This window comes from Mesoplodon bidens, assembly GCF_964165515.1.
Source record: "Mesoplodon bidens genome assembly, chromosome: 1".
Lineage (NCBI taxonomy): Eukaryota > Metazoa > Chordata > Mammalia > Artiodactyla > Ziphiidae > Mesoplodon > Mesoplodon bidens.
This window is the reverse complement of record NC_138176.1, coordinates 97022490-97045722: the sequence shown is the minus strand read 5'-3', so window position 1 is coordinate 97045722 and position 23233 is coordinate 97022490. Positions and strand designations below refer to the sequence as shown.

General features: G+C 39.6%; 1 protein-coding gene across 2 annotated transcripts; it reads right to left on the bottom strand.

Annotated features, from left to right (window-relative positions):
• Positions 1–436: 436 nt before the first annotated feature.
• Positions 437–19514, bottom strand: PCDH10 (protocadherin 10; the record flags this gene model as incomplete). 2 transcript variants are annotated; one of them, XM_081230536.1, is made up of 5 exons in its annotated part: positions 437–477; positions 6282–6587; positions 14578–14684; positions 15244–15302; positions 16905–19514. In XM_081230536.1, 5 exons carry the CDS (start codon positions 19512–19514, stop codon positions 437–439), a joined length of 3123 nt encoding a protein of 1040 aa, XP_081086662.1. The 2 variants fall into 2 exon arrangements, with proteins under 2 accessions (XP_081086662.1, XP_081086661.1); XM_081230535.1 differs by lacking the exon at positions 437–477 and having other exon boundaries at positions 6212–6587.
• Between the last annotated feature and the right edge of the window lie 3719 nt (positions 19515–23233).

Sequence of the window (23233 nt, the reverse complement as noted above, 5' to 3'; positions counted from 1 at the left end):
CTTCTAAGATTTTTTTATTATAATTTAGGAAACATTAAATGGACTCACATTATGCTGAGTTTAGTCCTGATTCAGTAGTATTATTTAATCTTGAACAATGAACCTTAGAGTCCGAAACAGTTTCCAAGCTATATTGTCTAAATGATACTAATTCCTATTTAAAGGATTTCAGAAGATTCAGACTCACTCAAAAAAAGTCTGGCACATTGAGTATTGAACAATGTTTAATAATATTTATAAGCAATTGAATTTGTATATTCCAGACTTATTTACAATACCTTTATAATCTTATAAATTTTGACCCAAAAATCTTCAGTATGATGAGGCAGGAAAAATTCCCAAGTAGATATTTCTTTTCACTGAATAATTCTATTTATATTTTAATTGATAATCTTCCTTTGTTAGGCTCACATGATGCACAAATGCTTATATGGATTTACTTCCAATGTACAAAATAAGAAAGAGGATGAAAATGATCTGTAATATAAAATGAGGTATATAAATATATTAATATGCTAAATGTTGATTCAATAAAATGCAAAGTGTGCACAAAATAAACTGCTTTATGTAGATGAAGAATCATTTACTAAGCAGTGTAAAACCCTGAAAAATATATAAATTACTTTAACCAATTGTCTTCTCCATATGACCTTAAATGTTTTATTTAACCATGTATCCATGAACTCAAAAATGTAATTAATAACATACAAATAAATAACTCCTATCTGGGAACTAAATAAGAAATATAAGTGACCATAATGAAGAAAATGTATATATGTATATATATTAGCTTTATAAAAATGTGAAGGATGAGAGCTAAAGTATGGAAGCTTTATTAGTAAATAAAACATGTAAAAGATTGTTTTACAGACCTGGTAAGAAAGGTGGGCAATTAACATTCTAAGAGAGTTAAGAAATTAAAAACAAATTTAATTCCCCCTTAGAATATGAAGTAAGTCCCTTGAATAAATCAAAAGAAGTTTCGGGGCTTCCCTTCCCTGGTGGAGCAGTGGTTGAGAGTCCGCCTGCCGATGCAGGGGACATGGGTTCGTGGCCCGGTCCAGGAAGATCCCACATGCCGCGGAGCGGTTGGGCCCGTGAGCCATGGCCGCTGAGCCTGTGCGTCCGGAGCCTGTGCTCCACAACGGGAGAGGCCACAACAGTGAGAGGCCCGCATACCGCAAAAAAAAAAAAAAAAAAAAAAAAAAAAATCAAAAGTTTAAAATCTTAAAGTACTGAAAAACACCATCATATTTCACAAAACATCTTGGTTAGGTGTATTTCAATATTCTGAATGAGTTCAATATCTATCTTCCCTCATAAAACCTTGTAGGTACTATCTAGAGAGAAATACAACTAATTTAAAACATGTATTTTTAATTGGAAGAAAAGAAGAGAGTTTGCCTAGAGATATCAAAAACTGTGTGTAGATGTGTGTGTAAATTAAAGTATGATGACAGCATTAAAGAAAGTTTGGGTGTTTTAAAAACACTCATTCATCCATTAATTCATTTTCTATCACATAATTATTTTTCGTTTATAATACGCATGGCTGGGTAATGAGTCTAAATATGTCGAGAGTATTGGATATTAACTAGTTTCAATGCACCCAAAGGCACAAATTTTAAATGATATGTGATAAGTCACAGAGAAGCACTGCTGTCTGAATAAGTAAAACACAAACTGCCTACAGAAATTGCCAGATGTATAGATGTAAAATGAACAGTTCTGTTTCATATCTTCACCTCAGAAAGATTTTTATAGCTTTCATTTAAATCCTATTAGTTGAGGAAGACCATTGCTCAACAACTAAAGGAGAAGAAACAAGATAGTCTTATGATATCTCATTTATCTAGAGTATACAAAGGTTCCAGCCAGCTACTGCACCAGTTAACTGGAGTAATCACATAAATTGTGAATAGATTACCATTTTTCAAAGAAGTGAAATATTGTAAAGATCAGTGAACATTTAATTCTAACAGTAGATATATGGAGAATATGAACTGGGGTCAGGTTTTTTCTGATCCTGAGCTGTCATTTGTTTCTTGCTCACAGAGTTGATGTGAGTAAACTATTTTGATTATGAGAGATTAATTCATAATTACAGAATAAAAGAATTTAATGGAAAAATAGAAGTACTGGTGTGATTCAAAAACCAGAGATTTTTCACAAAGAGATAAGCTAAAAAAGTAAGAAAATTAGTTAGACTCACAAATCTAGAGGTATTCTTATAAAGACAAGTGAGAGAACAAAAATCTCAGAAATAGGATATTATTTTTTTAAAAAAAGTAGCACAACTTGGATAAAAAGTGAACAGAAACAGACATATCTATTAAAAAAGGAAAAATACTGAAAAAGATGTCCATTCATTTAGTAACATATGGACCCAACAGACAAAAATGTTAAAAGGCCACCTATAAAAATACTTTCTGTGGAATTTAATATTCGATAAAGTGATGCTATGCTTATGACATTAGAGGAATATACAAATTCCAGAGAAAACACTACACACGGGTACATAAGTATGAGGGTAATCTGTACCAGTAAGAAAAGTCATTTTATTTTGAATACTGTATATGCTCCAATACTATCTTGACTTCAACAAATTATGAAAACTTAGAGGGCCGACTAAGATAATGAAGGAATTGGAAGAGGTGTGACTCAACAAAACACACTCTATGATTTCAAACAAGTAAAAACTTGAAGTGTTAGGTAGAAATAATATAGATGCCAAAAAGAATGTTCCTAAAATGAGGGTTACTGAAAAGAAGTCTGTCTAAAGTGTCAGCAGCATTTTAAATGCAATGTTTCAAAGTTCTGACATCTTTTCTTACGTTATGATATGTATGAGTTGGGTTGAAATTTCAAAATGGCTCAAAAGTAGGCAAAAACAAAGTTAGGTCAGGAGACAGCTGATTTTTTGACACACCTGGACTAGTCTAAATGTTGTATGCTATGACAGCAGAATCAATTGTAACACTTTTCTATAAATGGTTTCCTACAGTCCTATGACTGTAGAAAATTTCATGGATTTAGGATTTAAAAATCATGATGTCCATGTAGGTTTTTTTCACTTTATTCAATAGAAGTTATTATTGTATGACCCTTTAAACAAATGAAAGAAAGATTTCACACATACATTTTAGATGAAATTTCATTGGCCTTTTATCTTATGATTGTCTTCAATTCTTAGGGAATGACTAAGTTTTTGACAAGAAATCAATCGGTTTCCAAATAACAAATTCTCATACCTTTAGTACTGTATTGTTTAGGCTGATTTAAACAGAAAGATATGCTTGTTTCCAGACAAAAAAATCTGAAGAGATAATGTACAAAATGTGAAACCAAAATCATAAGCAAGAATGATTACAAAAATAATATTAAACATGTTGTTTTAACTTTTGGGCTTTTCTAAATTACATTAATGCTATAACTTTTACCAGTTATATTCTTGAACTTTAATTATTTTTATGATCTTATTTTTTCAGACTATCTAGATGTTTTATGTATAACTTACTGTGTCAGTTGAAAGACTCAGTAATTTTAAATAACATGTCAGTAATTTTAAAGAAATTCTTGAATCCTGTATGAAAAATATAACTATTTTTAAACTCCAGAGAATAATTTTAGTTCATTTTAATGTGTTGAAAACAATTATTGATTTTTATTAAGACAAAGTATTTTCATATTTTTTATTACTTTAATAAAAATTACAGTTAAAGCTAAGCTAAAATTTATTAACATTTTAAGATAAACCTAAACACTATATTTTGACTATATGACCATATCCTACATGTTTAAATTTATTTCCTCTATCTTTCAGTGTATCCCTTTGGTCCTTAGCAGAGTATTAGCAATATACAACATTATGACAAAAATAAGAGGAGGCATGCTTGTAAAGAGCTCATGACTAATGAGACAAGGTTTAAGAGATACGCTGAAAATTTCTCCTGATTAAAAAAATAAGTTCCATTTCATTAAATGCATTATGTATATTCTTCATGGATCTTTTCTTATACATTAAAAAAAGAAGAAATATAATTGTATATAGGTATTTTTTTAGAAACACAAAGTACATTGTTCTTAATGTGCATACACGCACTTTTGTGTAAAAGTTGTTTTCTTACAATTTTTAAGTTTAACTTTAGCAATCAGAGGTGTAGAAATGGAAAGTTCTTGGGTGTAGACAATGATCTCATTTGTATTATTAAGCGTAGCACCATTTCCCTGTCATCATTTTATAAATGACAGTGGTATCCTCATTAGGCTTTTATTAGGGATTTACAAAAATAACTACATATACAGTTACTTTTCTTAAAATGTGCATTATGTTCATTAAAAAACAAAATGCATGTTTAGCAAAAGAAAAACTGTTTCCTCAATAATTATTTAAACATTCTGATTTTAAATAAAGGTAATTAGTGCTAAATTTTAGCTTCTTTAATTACATAAGGGACGTGCTTTTCAATTTAGAAGATGAGAATATTTCCATTCCTGATGATAAATGATACACGTCTTAACAACTACCACCATGTGAATTTGGGGGGCAAAATTGTCCGGAATGGAGGGTTTTGGTTTAGCTTATACAGTTAGATTATCCATAAAATTGACTATGCCTATTAAATCAGAGCTAGGAAGTAATTTTAAAGATAACTGTGTAAGACTAAGATGACATTAAACACTAGAAGTTAAAAAAAAATTCAGACATGATTAAAGTTATATGAAGAACTGAGGAGAGTATAAATAAAAACAACAAAATACTATTTTTCTGCTTCTTTTTCATCCCGTCCACACTTTATCCCAAACCCTAAATTTTGAGCAGTATGAGCTGAGCTGGCTAAAACAGAAGATGGTAATTGTTATTCAAAATTAATTAATTATAATACACATCTGGAATAATATGCACACAAATCTTAATTTTCTTGGTAAAACAATAGATGCATTCTTTGATTTCTAGCAGCACATATATTTGATAACATATTTTATAATCCCTGAAATCAGGGATCTAAATGAAATACTAGATTCTTAAAAAGTAGAGAAATTTGCATTAAAATATATGTAGCATTAATATTTTTATCAACAAAAATTTTTACCATGATTCTTAAAATTAAAAAGAAAAACTAGTCAGTAGAGAAAAGACATTTGTAGATGTTCAAAATTTCAGTTCTATAATGTAAGTGAAATTTCATCAAGGTTGGTACTAAGAGTTAAAGAGGTTGAACTGATTTTTCACTATATTTGATGTAGATTTACCAGTTAATATATGCTAACAGGAAATATTTGTATTTATTTAAAAATACAAATTTGAATTACTCTGAATCATATGCCCTTTGAATTTTTACCTTGAAATTATTGATAATGTACTTCTATAATGTATATTATTACTTTAAGTGAAACACTAGTGAGAATATTGTTGTGTAAAATTTGGAAAAGTTTGGTTTTTGATAATAAGTAAAACTTTAAATCCAGAAAGAATGAATAAAATTTTAAATCCAGAATTTCGTTTGAGGGGCAAAGACTGAATCATAGTCCTTATTTATTAAAATTTGATTTAGGCTACTTTAATAAATATATACTAAAAAATCTCAAAGCATTTTTGTTTTTCAGAGTGGTTGTATAAAATTATTCACTTCGAGACTATGGTCCCAATATCGAAAGAGCTGACTACAATTATCAATGTCTCAATGTTAGAAGAACCTACTATTTTAAATAAATGAATAATATTGCTGTGTTGATATGCTTTCATCACGTAGTTCCTCTGATTCTGATAAGCAACGTGTATCCATGCCAACATATTACTAAATCACATAGAATGATCAAACTGATTGCTGCAATGATTTCTGAATTTAGCCTAATGTGTTTAATGTCATTGTGGGAAAAGGATGATTAAGTGATAATGCTGGTAATCAATAAGAAAACGAGATCTCTCGGTGACAACTGTGAAGAGATATTTTTCCACCTTAATTAAGCCCTTCAAAACACATGGAAATCAAGTCAGCAGGTGAGCAGTATTAAAAGGAAATAGGGAGATCATTTGAAAAATATTTTCAACATCAAAAATTATCTTTGATTGTTGCCAACAACCATGTCCTAACCCAGGAATTTGTCTTCTTGTTAAGTATATCCATTTTTCGATTGTAAAGTGCTGTCTGCATCCAAGAGTCACTTTTATCCTTGTTTCTGAAAACAACCTGAACTCTCTTTTTACTAAGAAGAATGGCATGTTGAACTTTATTTCCTGAAAGGGAATACTTTGCTACAGCCTTTTACGGAATACTTACTCAAATATGGTGGTTTGTAAGGCGCTCGTGTATTAGACAGCAGTCCATCCAGCTCTTTCCTCTCCAGGGTGCTGTGAAGGGCCTTCTCTTTGCCGAAGGTGGAGAAGGACCTCTCCGCCCCAGGCTGGGCTTCTGGAGTTTCAAACACCTCAGTGTCTGGAACAGAGTCCATGCCAGGAACATGCAGATTGCTACGATAATCAGCAGCCTGGCGTCCATCAGAAGGGACAAATGAAGGCATCCAGCACCGATCTGAGTGGCCCAGGGCTTTACATTCCTCGGTGCAGTTGGAGAAGAGATCCATACCTGCGAGCAGAAAACACAGAAGCTATGGAGGGAGGCTTCACCAACATGACCAGCTACTTAGAAGTGAAAAGTTACAGGCAGCATAAAGAGTAATGGGTGAAGGTATCTTAACAAACTTTTTCTTGTTTTAACCTGACAGGAGCCAAAAATCGCTTTACATTATTTTATAAAGGGTAAGACTCTTGGCAAAGAGGCCTCTGAGATAGATGTTTCTAAACTACTCAGGATATCGGGGTGGGGGAAATGTTGGCTCTAAATTATTTAAATAACTAGAAAATAGTGAGAATGAATATTTTAAAAAATCTCTCATGAAGTTCATAACAGAGAAAAAACTGAAGTGGAAAGCCTTCATTATCCATAATCTCTAATGACGTTGTCATCTGATATTTTCTTTCTTAGAGACAAAAAGGGAAGAAATATGGGAAGTACTAGTGATGACATTTAGATTATAAAATCTGGACATGAAAGAAAAAGTGAAATTCAACAGAAACATGGCATACATACTGATACATCAGTAAATAACAAGAATAAAATAAGATTTCGTGAGCGGCCAAGAGCATGCTTTCTTAGGTTCCTAGACAATGACTTCCTAAAAGTTATTTTTCAGTGACACTCTCATAGTCCATATTACTACAAACCACTTATCATTTACCACCTTAGACAAGCCCAGAACAAATGACTGTAATTAGTGAAACCAAGGTAACAAGTGCAATGTGAGTCAACTGCAGATGCTATTGACAAATACTTTATTACTTGTTCTATATTGGAGAACACTTGTCCTAGACAGCACAGAACTCTTTGCTTACTAATCCTAGACAGAATACCAAGATTTCAAATGACATCTTCAAGTTTCATTGTCTCCCATAGATTGACAAGAATATTAAACACATTATTTATGACTCAAGAAATCTCACTCACTTTCTTAAGAAAATGTAACAATTTGGGGGCACTATAGAATACTATTTGTTATTCATTTTGATAACTAGCAGTAGGTGAAAAAATAAGTACATAAACAAAATCGCATTTTAACGTGTTTCTAAACAGAGCAATGCATTTATTAAATATGTTTAAAAACAGGATCAATTTGAAATAACCAAAGTGTGATTAGTCCATATGTCAGAAACTCTCAAATGCATGAAATGCCTGGTGTGGAAAAACTAGGGATTATGTTTTTGACCAACAGAGTAATATTTATGTCATGAACACACTTGATTTTTTTTTCTTTAAATGTTATGAGTGATTTGAGTTCTTGAGCAAGTTTTAGTTTGCAAATTCCTAATGGTATTCTACTAGTACTAATTTAGTTTTTGTGTGTATATTTTAACATCTCTCTATATAATATAAAGAAATCAATTTTTCACAATTATTAACCCTCCAGCCAGATTATCCTCAAGTATTTTGGAGTTAAGAACAGTTAATTATATATATTATGTTTTAAGAAATAACACCAAGCTTCTTATCATATATTAATCTCACTTTATAATGACTTTTTTATTTTAAATTAAACTATGTATAATGCTAAGTCTGACTTCAATTCTAACATTCCATTGATAATTGATGCATAAGCCTGGAAGTAAATTACTGATCAGTGAACTGTTGAGGAACGTAAACATGAGCTGAAGCCGAGATAAGGAATCAGACTAAGAACAGCATGTAAAACATGTCAATTTTTCTCTAGACACCAGGGAAGTTCAGTTATCCTATGACTGTAAGGAGATAGGTATTAAAAAAAAAAAAAAAAAAAAAAAAGAGGAAGGGAAGGAGAATATCCCTGATGCACACTGACATACGAGCTAGGTAGAAGCTAGAGAACCAGAGACATCTCTTTTTGAGGCACTGTACTCTAAATGCTCCGTATTTATAGTGTGAAAAGGAATAAATTGCCTTTTTGATAGGTGGAACTACCATTAATAGTAAATGATGAGCAATTATATATTTTAAAAATAAATGCATGTCATTAAATTTGAAGTTGATAAAAAATTCAAATTTTAAGATAGAATTGTTTTATTGGATCCTGATAAAGATGGGTACTAATGCAAAATTTGATATTAATACAGTTTTTCATCACATAACTGATCAAACCCTTTCAAATATACCTCCTGAGACCATTAACAATCTTTCACATCTGTTTGAGCACTGTACCCAAGTATTCTTATAATTTTGAAAATGATAATCACAGAGAAAAATTTTAATAATCTAGTCTCTCAACATTATCATTAAGACGTTTACCTATGTTAGAGGGTACTTATAGTAGAATTTGTTTTTATGGGTAGTTTATATTCAATTGTGTCCATTTTCTTCTCTCAAAGTATCTGTTTTTCTGCCTCTTTGACTTATTAGAGGCTAGTTAAAATTCCCTTAGATGATGAAGTAAAATCCTCATGAATTGAGAACCTGTACAACAAAACATATCATGTGCATAACAAGAAAAGTGAGGAATATGATAAAGTTTTCTGTTGGAAGAACACTGTTACTTACCTGAAAGGGTAACAACACTTGTAAAGAATGTTCTTAATAAATTTATGAGCTACTCCTTTTAAAGTGGGATCCCCATAGTGATAACACAGCTTTATATGACTACAAGGAAAGGGAATATGGCACACATTCTGCATGTAGATGTTTGACCACTTTTACTGATTAAAAAAAGTATACTAATTTCTCATGAGGAAAATATCAGACACAGAAACAATTTTTAAAAATCATATAAATAGTACATCAATAAATTTCAAATAAGTTTTAGAAACATTCACTGAAAATGTTTTTTTTTTTTTTTTCATTTGTCTTAGATATATAGTTTGAGAACCAAATACATCTTGCCCATTTACTGGTCCTCACCTTAGGGAGCCATTGACTAAAATTATTTTATCTTTTTTCATATATCACTAATCCCATTAAATATATTATTTATTTATTTATTTATTCTGTACGCGGGCCTCTCACTGTTGTGGCCTCTCCCGTTGCGGAGCATAGGCTCCGGATGCGCAGGCTCAGTGGCCATGGCTCACGGGCCCAGCCACTCTGCGGCATGTGGGATCCTCCTGGACCGGGGCACGAACCCGTGTGCCCTGCATCGGAAAGTGGACTCTCAACCACTGTGCCACCAGGAAAGCCCCTAAATATATTATTTTAATGACCAGATAAGCAGAGGCATATTTAAGTTTTGTGGTGGTAAATGACTGCACGAAGGACAGGAATGTCAGTTATTTCAGTACATGGGACATTTAAAAATGCATACCTTTCACATTGCTTTCAGAATTTTTTAACAGCGCAAACTGAAATCCCAAGAGAAAATAAGTTTAACTTCTTTTTTTTTTTTTTCTTCTTGTTCAAATGCCCTTACTTTAGAACCTGTGGGATTTGTATAGCAGACAAATACAGGCCAAGCCTGAGTTTTGAAGTTTTGGTAATTCCTAAGAAACATTTCAACATACATATTTTATTTACAATTTCTTATGCTATTTATTTATTTTTTCCACTTCTCAAAAATGTCTGTTCTACAAGGCATGACAGCTGAAGTGATAGACTGCCTGTTATGCAAAGATATATTCAGACAAATTTTAAAATACATCTTTTATAACTGGGAAGTAACTTGATCCCTTACAGTCAGAGGCATTGATATTACCACTGAGAACAAACTGATTCCAAAAATGTATCTGTATTCAATTTGTGCTGTTTTCTGATGTATGTAATACTATAAAGTTACATGCTTATTCCTCTCTCACGTACCAAGCCTTCAGAAAAAATGTGGGCTTTTTTTTTCCAAATATGATAAATAATTTAAAAAATCAACACTCAAGTTTTGGAGGAAATTTCAAGTCTTCCTTTAATTATTTAACACTGGAGAAATTAGAACTATTAACTCTAACCATAAAAATTGCTATAAGTTTTAGGAAAATTTGGTTTGAGAGCAGAGATTTAACAACATAATTCACCCATGAAAAAAATCAAAACATGAACATCAAAATTTTCTCCTTACTTATCTTTCAAAATGTTTATAGTTTTCTCCGTTTTCTCTTAACATTTGTCTTATATTTTTTCCAATTGTAAATGTCTCCTTATTATCAAGTTGTAGCTCACATTTTCACCAGAAACCTTAACAGAAAGTTTTTGCTTATTCAGGCAATGGTATGAATTCACTTTATTTATAAAGCCAGAAACTAATTGCCAGTATCTAAATTCTTATTGGAGTCAGGAAAGGGAAAATTGTGTTTTATGATAAACCAAGAATTCTCTTATTGACATTGTAGTAGTAGTGCAGTGGCTTAATGCATTTCATGATATACTTTTATCTACTAGTATGAAAATATCAATAATACGAATCACTTAAATTTTAAAATTTATAGCCAAGTTTTGACCATGTGTCATGTATAAATCTCATGATAATTAGTTAAGAAATTGACACATTTTGAAGCTAAGTTCCCTTATAACTAAAAGAAAAATTTACAAGAGGAAAAATTTGAAAATTTTCAGGTAAATATAACAAGTAACATTAACTGAATCATCACTTACTAGGGTTTTCTTCTTCAATACATATTTTAAGAAGGCACAATTATTAAAAATAAATTCATAATTAATCCTAGTATGCACATTGTAAGTATTTAATAAATGGAAAAACATTTCTCACAATTAAATAGATTGCCTTAGATCTACCTCCATAATATTAAAATGTTTAAGAATATACAACTAAAAATGTTGTATCAGTATTTAAATTAGACAAAAATTCTATCTTTTAATCTAATGGTATTATAAAATTGAAAATATATTGGTTTTAAGTTCATTTTATTGTTCTTTTATCTTTTTTGTGTTTTGCTATTTAAGCTGTGATTAATCAGTTTCTCCCCTTGTGATGGTTTATGTAAGCATTTACCACATCTCCTTGGACTTCTGCCATATCTAACCAATACATCAATAGTGCACTGAAAAAAACGGAAAGCACCTTGACAAGGCTATAGAAAGTAAGTGCCACAGAGCAGTGGTCAAGCCGAAGAATTTCACACATGGAGCCAGGTGCAGTGGAAAACTGAAAAAGCTTATGTGATTCTCTGTGCAGCTGCCTCCGTGTTTAAAGCCCTTCTATGAACAAGATTGGTGACTGCAAATGGCTTAGAAAGGAGAAAAGCAAGGGGGAGAGGGAGGAGAAAGAACAAAAAGGAAAACTATTCATAGAAGAATAAATAGAAGGAATATCCAAATAAATAAATACAAGCTAATGTTAACATAGAAAAAGAAAGTGGGAATAAATAAAAACTTAGGAAGTTTAAACAGGTGAAGCACTAAGCTAAACAGTGTATATAATGTAATATGAAATGAGGTACAAACTAAAGAATTCAGAATCTATTTCTTTTCAGTGCTGTTTTTCCTTGATAGTCTAACTTTCCCCCTTTATAAAACCTAGCTCAGTGGTATCTGCTTATTAGCACAAAAGTTTTTCATATTCTAAACCTGGAAATATATGTGCTATGAAGAATATTCTCTAAATATTGCAAAATTGGAAGATCAACAATACCTGGTTTTAGAAGGAAATAAAGCAGATATACTTATTTACCTGAAATAGGCTTAACTTTTTGGAAATACTGTAGCTACTTGGTGTAAAGTTTATAGTACACAACAAAGAATGGACAGGAAAAAGTCATTAAGTATATGCATCTTAATTCTCTGCATTTAGGGTTTTATACTTTACAAGGTAAACACTTCAAAACCATTTTTACAATAAAATTAGACATATTAAATCTGACTTAAATTCAGCACACGTAGGTATAATTACTTCTTAATACGAGTGTGTTATTACAATTTGAAAACAGCTATCATTGTGCCCAATATGGGGTGGAAGCTCTATAACTGCGAATGAAGTAGATTGTTAACTCTGTAATACTTTTACATGTTTAAGAACTTAAAGATAGAAAAAAAAATTTGCCATTTTGATAAGAAAAACTGCCTGCTTTTAAATATGTTTTCCGAACACAATTTAGCATTTAAAATTTCCTTTTAATGTTTTGACATCTCAAATAATTTAAAACAAACATTACCAAAATGGCAACATTGAGCGCCTGTGAAATAAAAGAGCTAGTGGGAAGGCACACTGATAAGAATGTATTCCCATCTATGTTCCAAATTTAACACTTTTTGCAGATGTTTATTCATTTCTCTTTCTTCGGTTAGGTTATTATGGCTCATTATGTCTGAGGGAACTAAACTAATTGAAGTGTTCATTGAGATTGGAGTGCTACAGAAAAAAACCCAAAAAACTAAAAAAAACAAAGTAGGGGGGAGTGGGAAAGGAATAAAGTGCACCCAAGGAAACACGCAGCAGTGGATACTCTTTTTTTTTTTTAATATTAAACATTTTGTTTCAAAAGTTTTAAAAGGCAGACTATTAAATTAGAAACTCTGAAAAAGGAATAGGAATGAGCAATTAAAACATATACCTTTTAAAAGATAACAATAAATCATATGTCATATATAGGCCAAAAATGAAAGGGACTTTGTACTCAAATATAAACTTCTGGCAAGATCTGGTTTGTTGTCAGGTTCCCAGACACTAAATAGATGCTCTGTTCACTTAGCGTGAAGGCCCGCAAGGGGCAGGGACCTCCGGGGATTCTTGGCAGTTCTCAAGTCTCATTAGGTCTGCATATTAATGACTTGCAGCAATATAAAGAGACCCTTGAGCAGCCTTTTCTTCCCCTCCTCCTGCCTGCGTTTCCCAAGGTTAAGGCAGCCTCAGACACGGCACACATAAGCCAAGTGAGAGGCTTGCAGCCACCACTGCTGCCAGGCGACCGTGGGGCTGATACTGCCCTTTGACACACTGCCTCAGCACCGTTCAGAGGCCCAGGGAGCGTGTTAAGGAATGGGTGCTCTCGAGGATCAATGGTACCTTGAAAATGAGAACCCTATCACCCTACACTTAATCACTAACCAAAATAAAGCTCAAAGCTCAAGTGAATGAAGTTGGACCTCGAGACAGTCCAATGATGGGCGTCTTAGAAGTTATAAAAGTTAGCTTGCCTTTGTCTTTTTTTATGTGTTGGATAAACACAAAACTCAATTGAAAAAGCAAAAGCAAAAAAAAAAAAAAAATCAACAAGCACCCTTCATGGTTGAAATGCAAATTAAGTGGAAAGAAAACCCAAACCTTGTGAAATTGTTTTCATTATTTTAAGGTACATATTTTATTTATTTTAAGGAGTTTCTTTAATTATTAGTAATTAGAGTTATCAGGATCTTATAAAACTTAAAGGGTAAATTTATATAGAAAAAGTAAAGTAAGATAAAGTAAAACAAAGTAAAAAATACATATCACATTGCAACCCCCATCAGTGAATACCATTAAGCCTGCATACAAATATGCCTAGAGTTCAACTTTTGAACATGGATCCATTGAAAATATGAGGGAACCTAGGATGCTTCAGAAAATACACATTATCAAATGTTAACTAGTGTCCTGAAGCCTAAGAACCCAGGATTGGAAATCCTGCTTTCAACCTATTCATGATTTTAATCACCATTCCTTCTCTCATTCAATATTTGTTGACATGTAAAAGGCATTGCTCTGGAAATGGAGAAATTTGGATTCTGGTCCCCAATCATCCACTCATCCTCTTGTGACCTTGTGCAGGTCAACCAATTTCATTCACCTTCAGTTACCTCATCCATAAGCAAGTCTAATAATATCTTAATTGACTGAAGACTGAGGACTGGACCACGTGAGAAATCCATGGCTTTTGTATGCAGTATAATTCCAGGAAAGAACATTACATAAAAAAGAAATGCTTCATAGTCTAACATATTCCAAAATGAACTTCTAACTTTCATTCTCTGAAGGAACATTAAATATTACAACCCTCTTCGAGTATACAATTGTCGACATAGGATGGCACCATTCTTCTATAGATTTACTAACACTAAAAATTACCTAGAACATCATCCTTTCAGGATTGATTTTTGAAAAACACTATAAAAGTCAGCATTGCCCTTTGATCACACTTACCAGCTGACTGGCCGCGGTTGGTGGCATCGTGATCACTATCTCCCTGTTCACTGTCTCCATGGCCACTGTCCTTAGAGCTTACTATGTCGGCTTCCTGGAATGCAGAACTAGAAGTACAAAAATGTGAATATTAGAATAAAAAAGGTGATGAAACACAGAAAACATTCTTCTGCCACCACATGGTCACTGATGGTGCTACAGATGCCTAGAGCTCTCAGGTGGCTTTATTTCTGCTTAAAGCTAGTTTTCATAACCTTAAGCCTAACTCTCTAAAATTAAACATTAGCAGTTAGTTGGAGCCGTTAAGGCATGTAAAGTTTAGCCATTATTCTCTGATTGGAACTAAGCATATATTTATATCATTTTCATAGAAGATATATATATGTATATACCTGGAACAGCTAAGAAGATTATTAGAAGCAGTGTAGGAGTGTAAACTGACAAAATATTCAAGTATACGTAGTGGTTGTATGTAAATGAAACACACCAATATTTTTAAAGTTTATTGTCTAGGAAACCTCACACAATCAGTATTTATGTCTTGCCCTAATTGGAAATACTTTATCATTTTCTATTTTGATATTGAATAATATACCTAATTCCTACTTTTAGTAGGTAGTAATTTGTCCATACACCAAGCTAGGAAAAAAAAAAAGGAGTCCATACCTGTTAACTCGGCGAGGTCTGTCAACTAGATAGCTGAGCTCTGCTCGCTGGTGTTTAGTCTAGAAAAAAAATAAATAAATCAAGAGCATTTGAATGCTAAGGGTTTAACTAACAGTCTGCTTTTGAAGTTAGGAACTAATTCTACCTTAAGTAATTGTGTACATTTTTATGCATTTCTAAGCTGTCCTAAAACCTCAGACTAGTGATTGCTAGGTAAAGGCAAGAAGATATGCAGAGACACTTCAATCTAGATTTTCAGTAAAGGTTTTAAAAAAATGCAGAGATAAAAGGCCAATTTTAATTGTGTGTGTGTGTGTGTGTGTGTGTGTGTGTTAAGGAGAGAACGCAAATGACCTCATAGCTGGGGCTCATAAACTATTGTCTCCAATAGGGTCAACCTAGTTATATATGCTGCAGTCTTTCTTTTTCAGTGGTCTAAAAAAGTGTTTAGGTGCATACTCGTTGACACAAGAAAAACAGCACGCTCAATAAGCAAAAAGTTTGGATATTTTATGGAATTATTTTGTTGTTTATTTTCAAAATGTGCTTAAGATACAAATGAGCTGTACAAATATTCATGAAAGTCAATTAATAATATCTAAGACTCAAAATAAATGAAATAACCTGCCAAGAAAGGAGTTCATAATCCTCCCTTCCCTCCTGGCCCCAATTCTTTTCCCCGTCCAAACTCCCCCTGCATTCTCCTCCCCGCCTCCAGCACCCACACGCCTTTCCCGGTCCAAACTTTCTTTTACAGAAATCAACTCCGTTCTCCCCCTCCCTCCCTCCTTTCAACTTCGTTACTTCTCCATCTTATAAAAAGAAATCGGAATTGACAAGCCAAATTCTTGGATGAAGAAAGCCAACAGCAGTGATTTATCCAAAACGGTGGCAAGAAGGTAATTATTAGCTAAAAGATATACTCAAGACAACAATTGTTTAAGCCTTTCGTTAGTTTACGCTTGCAGGGGTTTGTGCCAAAGCAACTTCATTCAAATTCACACTGTGTGGGCGTTCGGCTTCAAGAGCGTCTGTAAATGCTGTCCAGAGCAGAACTGAAGGCTTTTTTGCAACTCGAGTTCAAAGGACAAAGATCTGATAACTCATTCACTAAAACATGCATTCGAGTTTAGACAACTGTGCAAAGTTAAACAATCTATAGCTTACTTTTACACGCGACTGAAAGCATCGATAAACAAAGCAAAACAATGAACTTTATTAACGCCTGGGACAAATGCAAAGAGAAAATAAAAGACCTTTGCCAGCGCCAAAAGGTCCCTCCACCGCATTTCCCTCTCCCCGCCGCGCACTTTCCCCTTTACCCCCAGATTTCTAAGAAGGGAGAAGACTGAGAGGGGGGCTGGGATTTTAAAGGAAAGATGCCAGAGGGAAGAGGGAAGGTCCAAGATGGCAAAGCACCAAAGGAGGGGAATGAAAATAAACGTGGAGGGGTGGAGCGCAGAAAATTGGGGACAACAAGAAGTTTTAGTTACACACGAAAGGGTGGGAGAGGTGACTCCCCATTCCTGCCTCCATAAAAATACAAGTGAGCTAATATCCTAAAAATAAATACACAGTGCACCAGAGATACATGGGCCGGCCTAGAGGAGGCTTTCGGATGGAGGAGATGAGAGATGGTGGTCCTGGCGCTTCAGCCTTACCTCGTTGGACAAAATGCTTCCGTTGGAGATGATGTCGGGCTGCTGGTCTGTGTAGCCGGTGACGATGGCCCCGCAAGGGTTGTGCTCAGTGTCCGTACTCCGCGAAGGGCTGCAGGGTTTAAGGAACATCAGGTCGGTCTTGGCAGACTCGGGGGTCAGGCAGACCTGGTAGCAGTAATTCTGGTTGTGGTGATGGGAGCCAAAGCCCCCGGACTCCTCCACCGGCACTTGGGCCGGGTTACTGGGTACGTTGGAGCTTTGCACCAGCATGATGTCCGACTTGCTGAGTTTCTTCTTGCGCGCCCGGGCTTGGCGGCCGCAGCAGGTCGAGCCGCCCCCGCTGCAGCAGCAGCAGCAGAGGCAGCAGTCGCTGGCCAGACACGTGTAGATGTTGAGCTTCTTCTCCTTTTGGCAACGCACGGCAAGCACGATCATGGCCAGCAGGAAGATGAAGGACACCGAGCCCAGCGCGATGATGAGGATGAGGGTGAGGTCCAGCGAGGTCTCCCCGCCGCCGGAGCGGCTGGGGCGCTGGTGCTCCCCTGACCCCCCGCCCCCGCCCCCGCCCTGGGGCTCGACAGCGCCATCCACCAGCTGCACCACCAGGGTGGCGGTGGAGGACAGGGGAGGTTGCCCGTGGTCGCGCACCTCGATCACCAGCTCGTAAGGCCGCTGGGGGTCGCGCTTGGCCGGCACCCGGCGCGCCGTGCGGAGCTCCCCGGTGCGCCAATCCATGCGGAAGAGGTTCATTTCGTTACCCCGCACAATGCTGTAGGTGAGCCGGGCGTTCTCGCCGTCGTCCGCGTCCACCGCGGCTACACGGGTCAGCAGGTAACCGGGCTCCGCCGAGCGGGGCAGCACCTCGCGCGCCGGAGTCCCGTTGCGCCCCGGAAGGGGCGCCACTATGGCAGGGGCGTTGTCGTTCTGATCCACGATGAGGATGTTGACAGTGGCGTTGCCAGCCAGCGCCTGGGGGCTGCCGGCGTCCCGGGCTTCCACCTGGAAGCTGAAGTCCTTGAGCTGCTCGTGGTCGAAGGAGCGCAGGGCGTACAAGTAGCCGTTCTCGGAGTTGATGGATACGTAAGTGAAGACGCTCATGCCCTGGATCTGGCACTCGAGGATAGAGTAGGCTAGCTGGGCGTTGGCGCCCTCGTCACGGTCTGTGGCGCTCACCGCGTAGATGTAGGCGCCCGGCACATTGTTTTCGGTCACATACACGTCGTAGACCGGCTGGCTGAATCGCGGTGCGTTGTCGTTCACATCGGACACCTGCACCTGGATCGACTTGCTGGTGGAGAGCGCAGGCTCGCCCCGGTCCCGAGCCACCACGGTCAGGGTGTAGGAGTCCCCCGCCTCTCGGTCCAGAGGGGCCTCGGTCACGATGGTATAGTAGTTTTTGAAGGAAGACTTGAGGCGGAACGGCACATCCCCCAGCAGCTCGCACTGCACCTGCCCATTCTCCTCTGAGTCGCGGTCGGTCACGCTGAACAAGGCCACCACCGTGCCGGGCGCCGCGCCCTCGCTCACTGCCTCCTTCACGGTGCTGAAGCTGATCTCCGGCGCGTTGTCGTTAGCATCCAGCACTCTCACGATCACCTTGCAGTGCGCGGGCACGGCGTTGGGGCCCAGGTCCTTGGCTTGTACGTACACTTGGTACACCGGGCTCTCTTCGTAGTCCAGCTCGCCGCTCACCTCCAGTCGGCCAGTGCGAGGAGAGAGACCGAAGAGCTCCCGCGCCCGGGGCGAAATGTGGCTGCTGAAGGAGTACACGACCTCGCCATTCTGGCCCTCATCTGGGTCCGTGGCGTTAAGCTGGATCACGAGCGTGCCCGGCGGCGAGTTCTCTGGGAGAGACACAGTGTAGACGGGTTGGTCGAAGGCGGGCACATTGTCGTTGGAGTCCAGCACTCGGATGGTGAGTAGGGCCGTGCCGGTGCGCTGCTGCTGGGGGAGCAGGCCCCCTCCCGCACCGCCTCCTCCGGCCCCTCCTCCCCCGTCCACCGCGGTCAGCACGTAGCGGTGCACCGCTTGCTGCTCTCGGTCCAGCGGCTTCTCCAGCACCAGCTCGGCGAATCGGTTGCCATCCCCCTGGGTCTGCACGTCCAGGGAGAAGTAGCTGTTGGGGGTGATCTCGTAGTCGCGCAAGGAGTTGGTGCCCACGTCTGGATCGAATGCGCTCTCCAAGGGGAAGCGGGTGCCCGGCGTGGCGCTCTCAGAGATCTCCACGGTCAGGTCCGGCTCCGGGAAGGAGGGGGGGTTGTCATTGATGTCCAACACCTCGATCTCCACCCGGAACAGCTCCAGGGGGTTTTCCAGGAAGACCTCCAGGTGCAGGACGCAGGAGGGGCTCTGCTTGCAGATTTGCTCGCGGTCAATCTTCTCGTTCACGTACAGCACCCCGGTCTCCAGGTTGAGGTCCAAGTAAGGGGTCCGAGAGTTGGGCGCCGTTTGAAACCCGCGAGCCGAAAGTTTTGTAATGTCCAAGCCCAGATCTTCAGCGATATTCCCCACGAAAGTGCCATGTTCCTGCTCCTCCTGGACCGTGTAGTGAAGCTGGGAAAAGACTCCTTCCACCATCCAGAGCAAGGCGAAGAATAATAGCACAATCATCTCCAAAGGGGAAGGAAGCAGCTTCCCGCAGCCAGCCAGCCACCCAATCGCCTCCCCAGCCACCACGAAAAAAAAAAAAAAAATCTCAAATAAAAGTGCGCTGTGTGTGGGGGGGGGCTGTCTTGTGGCTTTCTGTCCTTAAAAATCTAATTCCTTTTGCCTCATTTTAGGGTTTCCCCCAGTTCAACCTAATTTTTCAGTCAGCGCAGGAAGGGTGACAGGCGTCCCCTTTCCTCATCTGTAATCTTCCCACTGACCAATTAATAAAATAATAACAATAGTCAGCGTCCTTTATTCCGACAGTCTTGGCGCAACGCGGTGCTGGCAAAGCTCAAAGAGGAAATTTCGATATTTCAAGACTGTCCTCGGTTTGTCTTCTTGCTGATGGGAGGAGAAGAATGAGGAGGAAGAGGAAGAGGAAGAGGAGATGCTGTTGGCACCGCTGAACATGCCTCTTAACGTCAACGGCTGGCAAATGCAAAAGAGCTTAAAAACGGCGAGAGAATTTTGTGCCGAAAAAGCATAGAACGGTTCTGCAGCATAAAACTTTCATTCTCTTCATTTCTCCGGATGGATGGTCTTCTTGGCATTTTTTTTCCTCTTTCGCTCATTTGTATTTTTTGGCTTTCATAGTCTTTCTCTCTGTCCTCATCTCCACCGTCGTCTGCCTCTCTGGAAGTGTGAAGAGCAGTTTCTTTCTTGCTGTTTCCTTCCCAAGCCTCTTCTTCCCTCTAACCCGTCTCTCTTCTTTCCAGTCCTTCCCTCCTCCTGCCTCAGCCCCAGAGCCTGCGATCTCTGCTGGCAGTTTCTGAGCTCCGGGCGCTCCGCTTCTCTGTTTTTGCGCAGCGCCCTCATTCTGCCAACCAATCGCTGAGGAGCACCACCCACCGAGCCACCGCTAATTGGCCAACCTGACCGTCAAACAGGCGCGTCACGCAAGCAACCGGGCCGGGCGGGATGCAACCCGCGGCCGGGCTGCCGGGTTGAGTGTGAGTGTGAGCGCGACCACAGCCCGGCAGGTCCCGAGGCGCTAGCTGGGACTCTGCCACGGAAAGTTCCCAGTCCCCGGCCGCAGGTAATGGCGAGGGAATAGAGAGGTTCCCCTGTTTGCATCAGCAAATGCGAAAACATAATAGCAGCAGCGGTATCCTCTCCCAGGAGCGGGGTTTCCAATGACGCTAGCATTCTTTTTCCTTTAAGGTATTTTCCTTGCTACTGGTCGTGGAAATAAGTCACCGAGAACAGGAAAAAGTTGCAGAGGGGCCACTAATTGGCAGGGGTTACCTAATTAAAGGATTCTGGTGGAGATTGGCAGGACTTTTAAAAAACAGATACGATAAGGACTGTGTCAAACTAAGTGTGAGGGTCTGAAGGGGCCGTGTAGGAAGGAGTGAAGCTTAGGTAGGTTCTGAAAAGCCGCGGGATTCAAGCCCAGGGTTGAGGGCTGGCGGCTGCTATAGACGTGCGGCCGCGTTAGACTTACCTCTTCCCTTCCTAAATGTACATCCACAATATTCTTACCAAATAGATTAATGCGCTTGGGGACCCGGTTTGAGCTGTGAACGCTTTGATCAGTGACTGAGGAGTTTCATCTGAGCTTAGCTTTGGAACCCGCCCGCCTAACGCCGGCCTCCCGGGCCTCTGGCTTGTTCGCTGCAAGGCGCCGCGGATATCCCTGCGCGTCCCCCCGGCCAAGTGCGACGCCGCGGCGGCGCGCACAGTCTTTTTTCTGCTTATTCTGACAATAGGAGAGCTTCCCCCTCCGCCCTCTGCTAGACCGGAGCACTGATTCTTGCCCAGCTTGGGGCAAGACCGCTGGATGAGGGCAGCTGGGCGGCGGCGAACGCGGGCGCGGGCGGAGGCGGGGGTGGGTTCATGGGCTGGGTCGCTGCACACGCGGGGCCAGAGTGTGTGTCGCTGCGGGTATCTGCGAACGCGCTTGCACATTCACGGTGCTCGCATCCATCCTTCCTGGTCCAGCGCACAGCTGTGTAAGCCCCAACGGAGTACCCTCCACCCCTCCTCCCTGGTCGCGAAGGATGCGCTTGACGAGCTCCGAGGGCTCACTCCTGAGGCGCGGGGGCAAAGCGGCGCGTAAACGCACCCAGTTCCTGTGAAGTTGAAATAGAGCGCGAACTCTTCAATGCGAGAGAGTGGATTGAATGTTAATTCTCCAAGAAAAGATAAAAAAAACCCACAAAACATAATTTTGTATTAATTAGTGGGCTGTAAGGGGTTGTTTATTCAAACGCAAGCAGCCCTTGTTCAGTTTCCTTCTTATGCCACAGGATGGGAAGGTCCCTTGGGGCTTCCTGGTAATGAATGACCTGAGAGCAACACCGTCACAACCTGCGGGAAAAGGAGAGTCGTTTCCCCGACCCCGAGGTACGTTGCCATTTCCTCCTGGCGGGGAATTAAGGAGGGCGAGTGGCCATGGACGTGATTATAGACTGAGGCATGCCCCTGCGAGTGCGTGTCTGCTGCCCTAGCCCCCCGCCCCCTTGGCTCTTTCATGGAGATGGGTCCTGCCTTTGAGCTGTTAGAAGGAAAGGATGCCAGCAAAAATGGCTAATCCTTTTCCAGCTGCAGTAAATTGACGACTGGCCAAAGCCAAGCGAATACCGCTGCAGTTGAAATGACTTTAGCATCACGTCTGCGGCTGCGAATGGAGCGTCAGTTTATAAAAGGACCTGTGGATCAATGAAAAAGAGATTATAGTGTATCTGAATATTAATAACGGCATTGCATCTGTACTTTCCACCCCTCTCCCTCCCTGTTTTTTCTTTAGATCTGAAGGATTGAAATGACACGTTTTGAGGTCTTCAAGCTGACTCATCAGAATCCTGGACTATTTTTTAAATGACGGTAATTTTCTAATATTTCATTTGTACATACGGAAACACTTGTGTGTGTGCCCGTGTGCGCGCATGTTTGCGTGTGAGAGACATGCGGCTGAATGACAGTGCAGATCCGGAAATTGTTTACGGGAGACGGTTTGTGCTCTCAAGATGTAGATGAAGTTTGAGCCAACTTTGGACGTTCGCTGAGAGCCAGAGGGCTTCCCGAGGTGGAGATGAGAACGTGGAGAGATGGCCAGATTTGCCTGTAAATAATCACTACATCCACTGTTAACGCTTGAGCTGCATTTTTTTTTTTTTTTTTTTTTTTGGTAGCAGTTGTGTTTGAAAGGGGAACTCTCGCCGCAAACGTGGGTTACAGGCGTCTCCTAGCGGCGAAAGCAACACAGGGCAAGCCGGAGAATTTGGCTTTGGAGCTCTCATTCGACAGGGCTGGCCTGTTGGGGGCTCTTCAGGATTTCTTGGGTCGCAGAGGCCTGCATTCACGCCGGCGACGCCGGCCGGGGTCCTCTAGAGGTCTCGCCTCTGACTTCTAGTCTCCGAGGCGCCGTGGTATCGGCGGGGTGACGACGGGGTCTTCCGCCTGGGAGAGCAGACGCGAGCCTGGCCGTCCGCCTCCGTCTGGGTAGCTCCGGCCAAGGGCAATTGCAAGAGTATTTTGTCCCGGGCCAAGATTCAGACGTTGGCATCAGCACCCTTACTGCCTTACTTGCCTCCTTACTCTGGAACCTTAAACAGCCCGTCCCCCACCCCCCCTTCACCCACGAAACAAAACCACACTTTAAATCTGCCTTTTAAAAATGCTCTTGAAACGAAACCCGTGTACTTTTTTCCTTGCTGTGTCAATCCAGCAGATTTCCC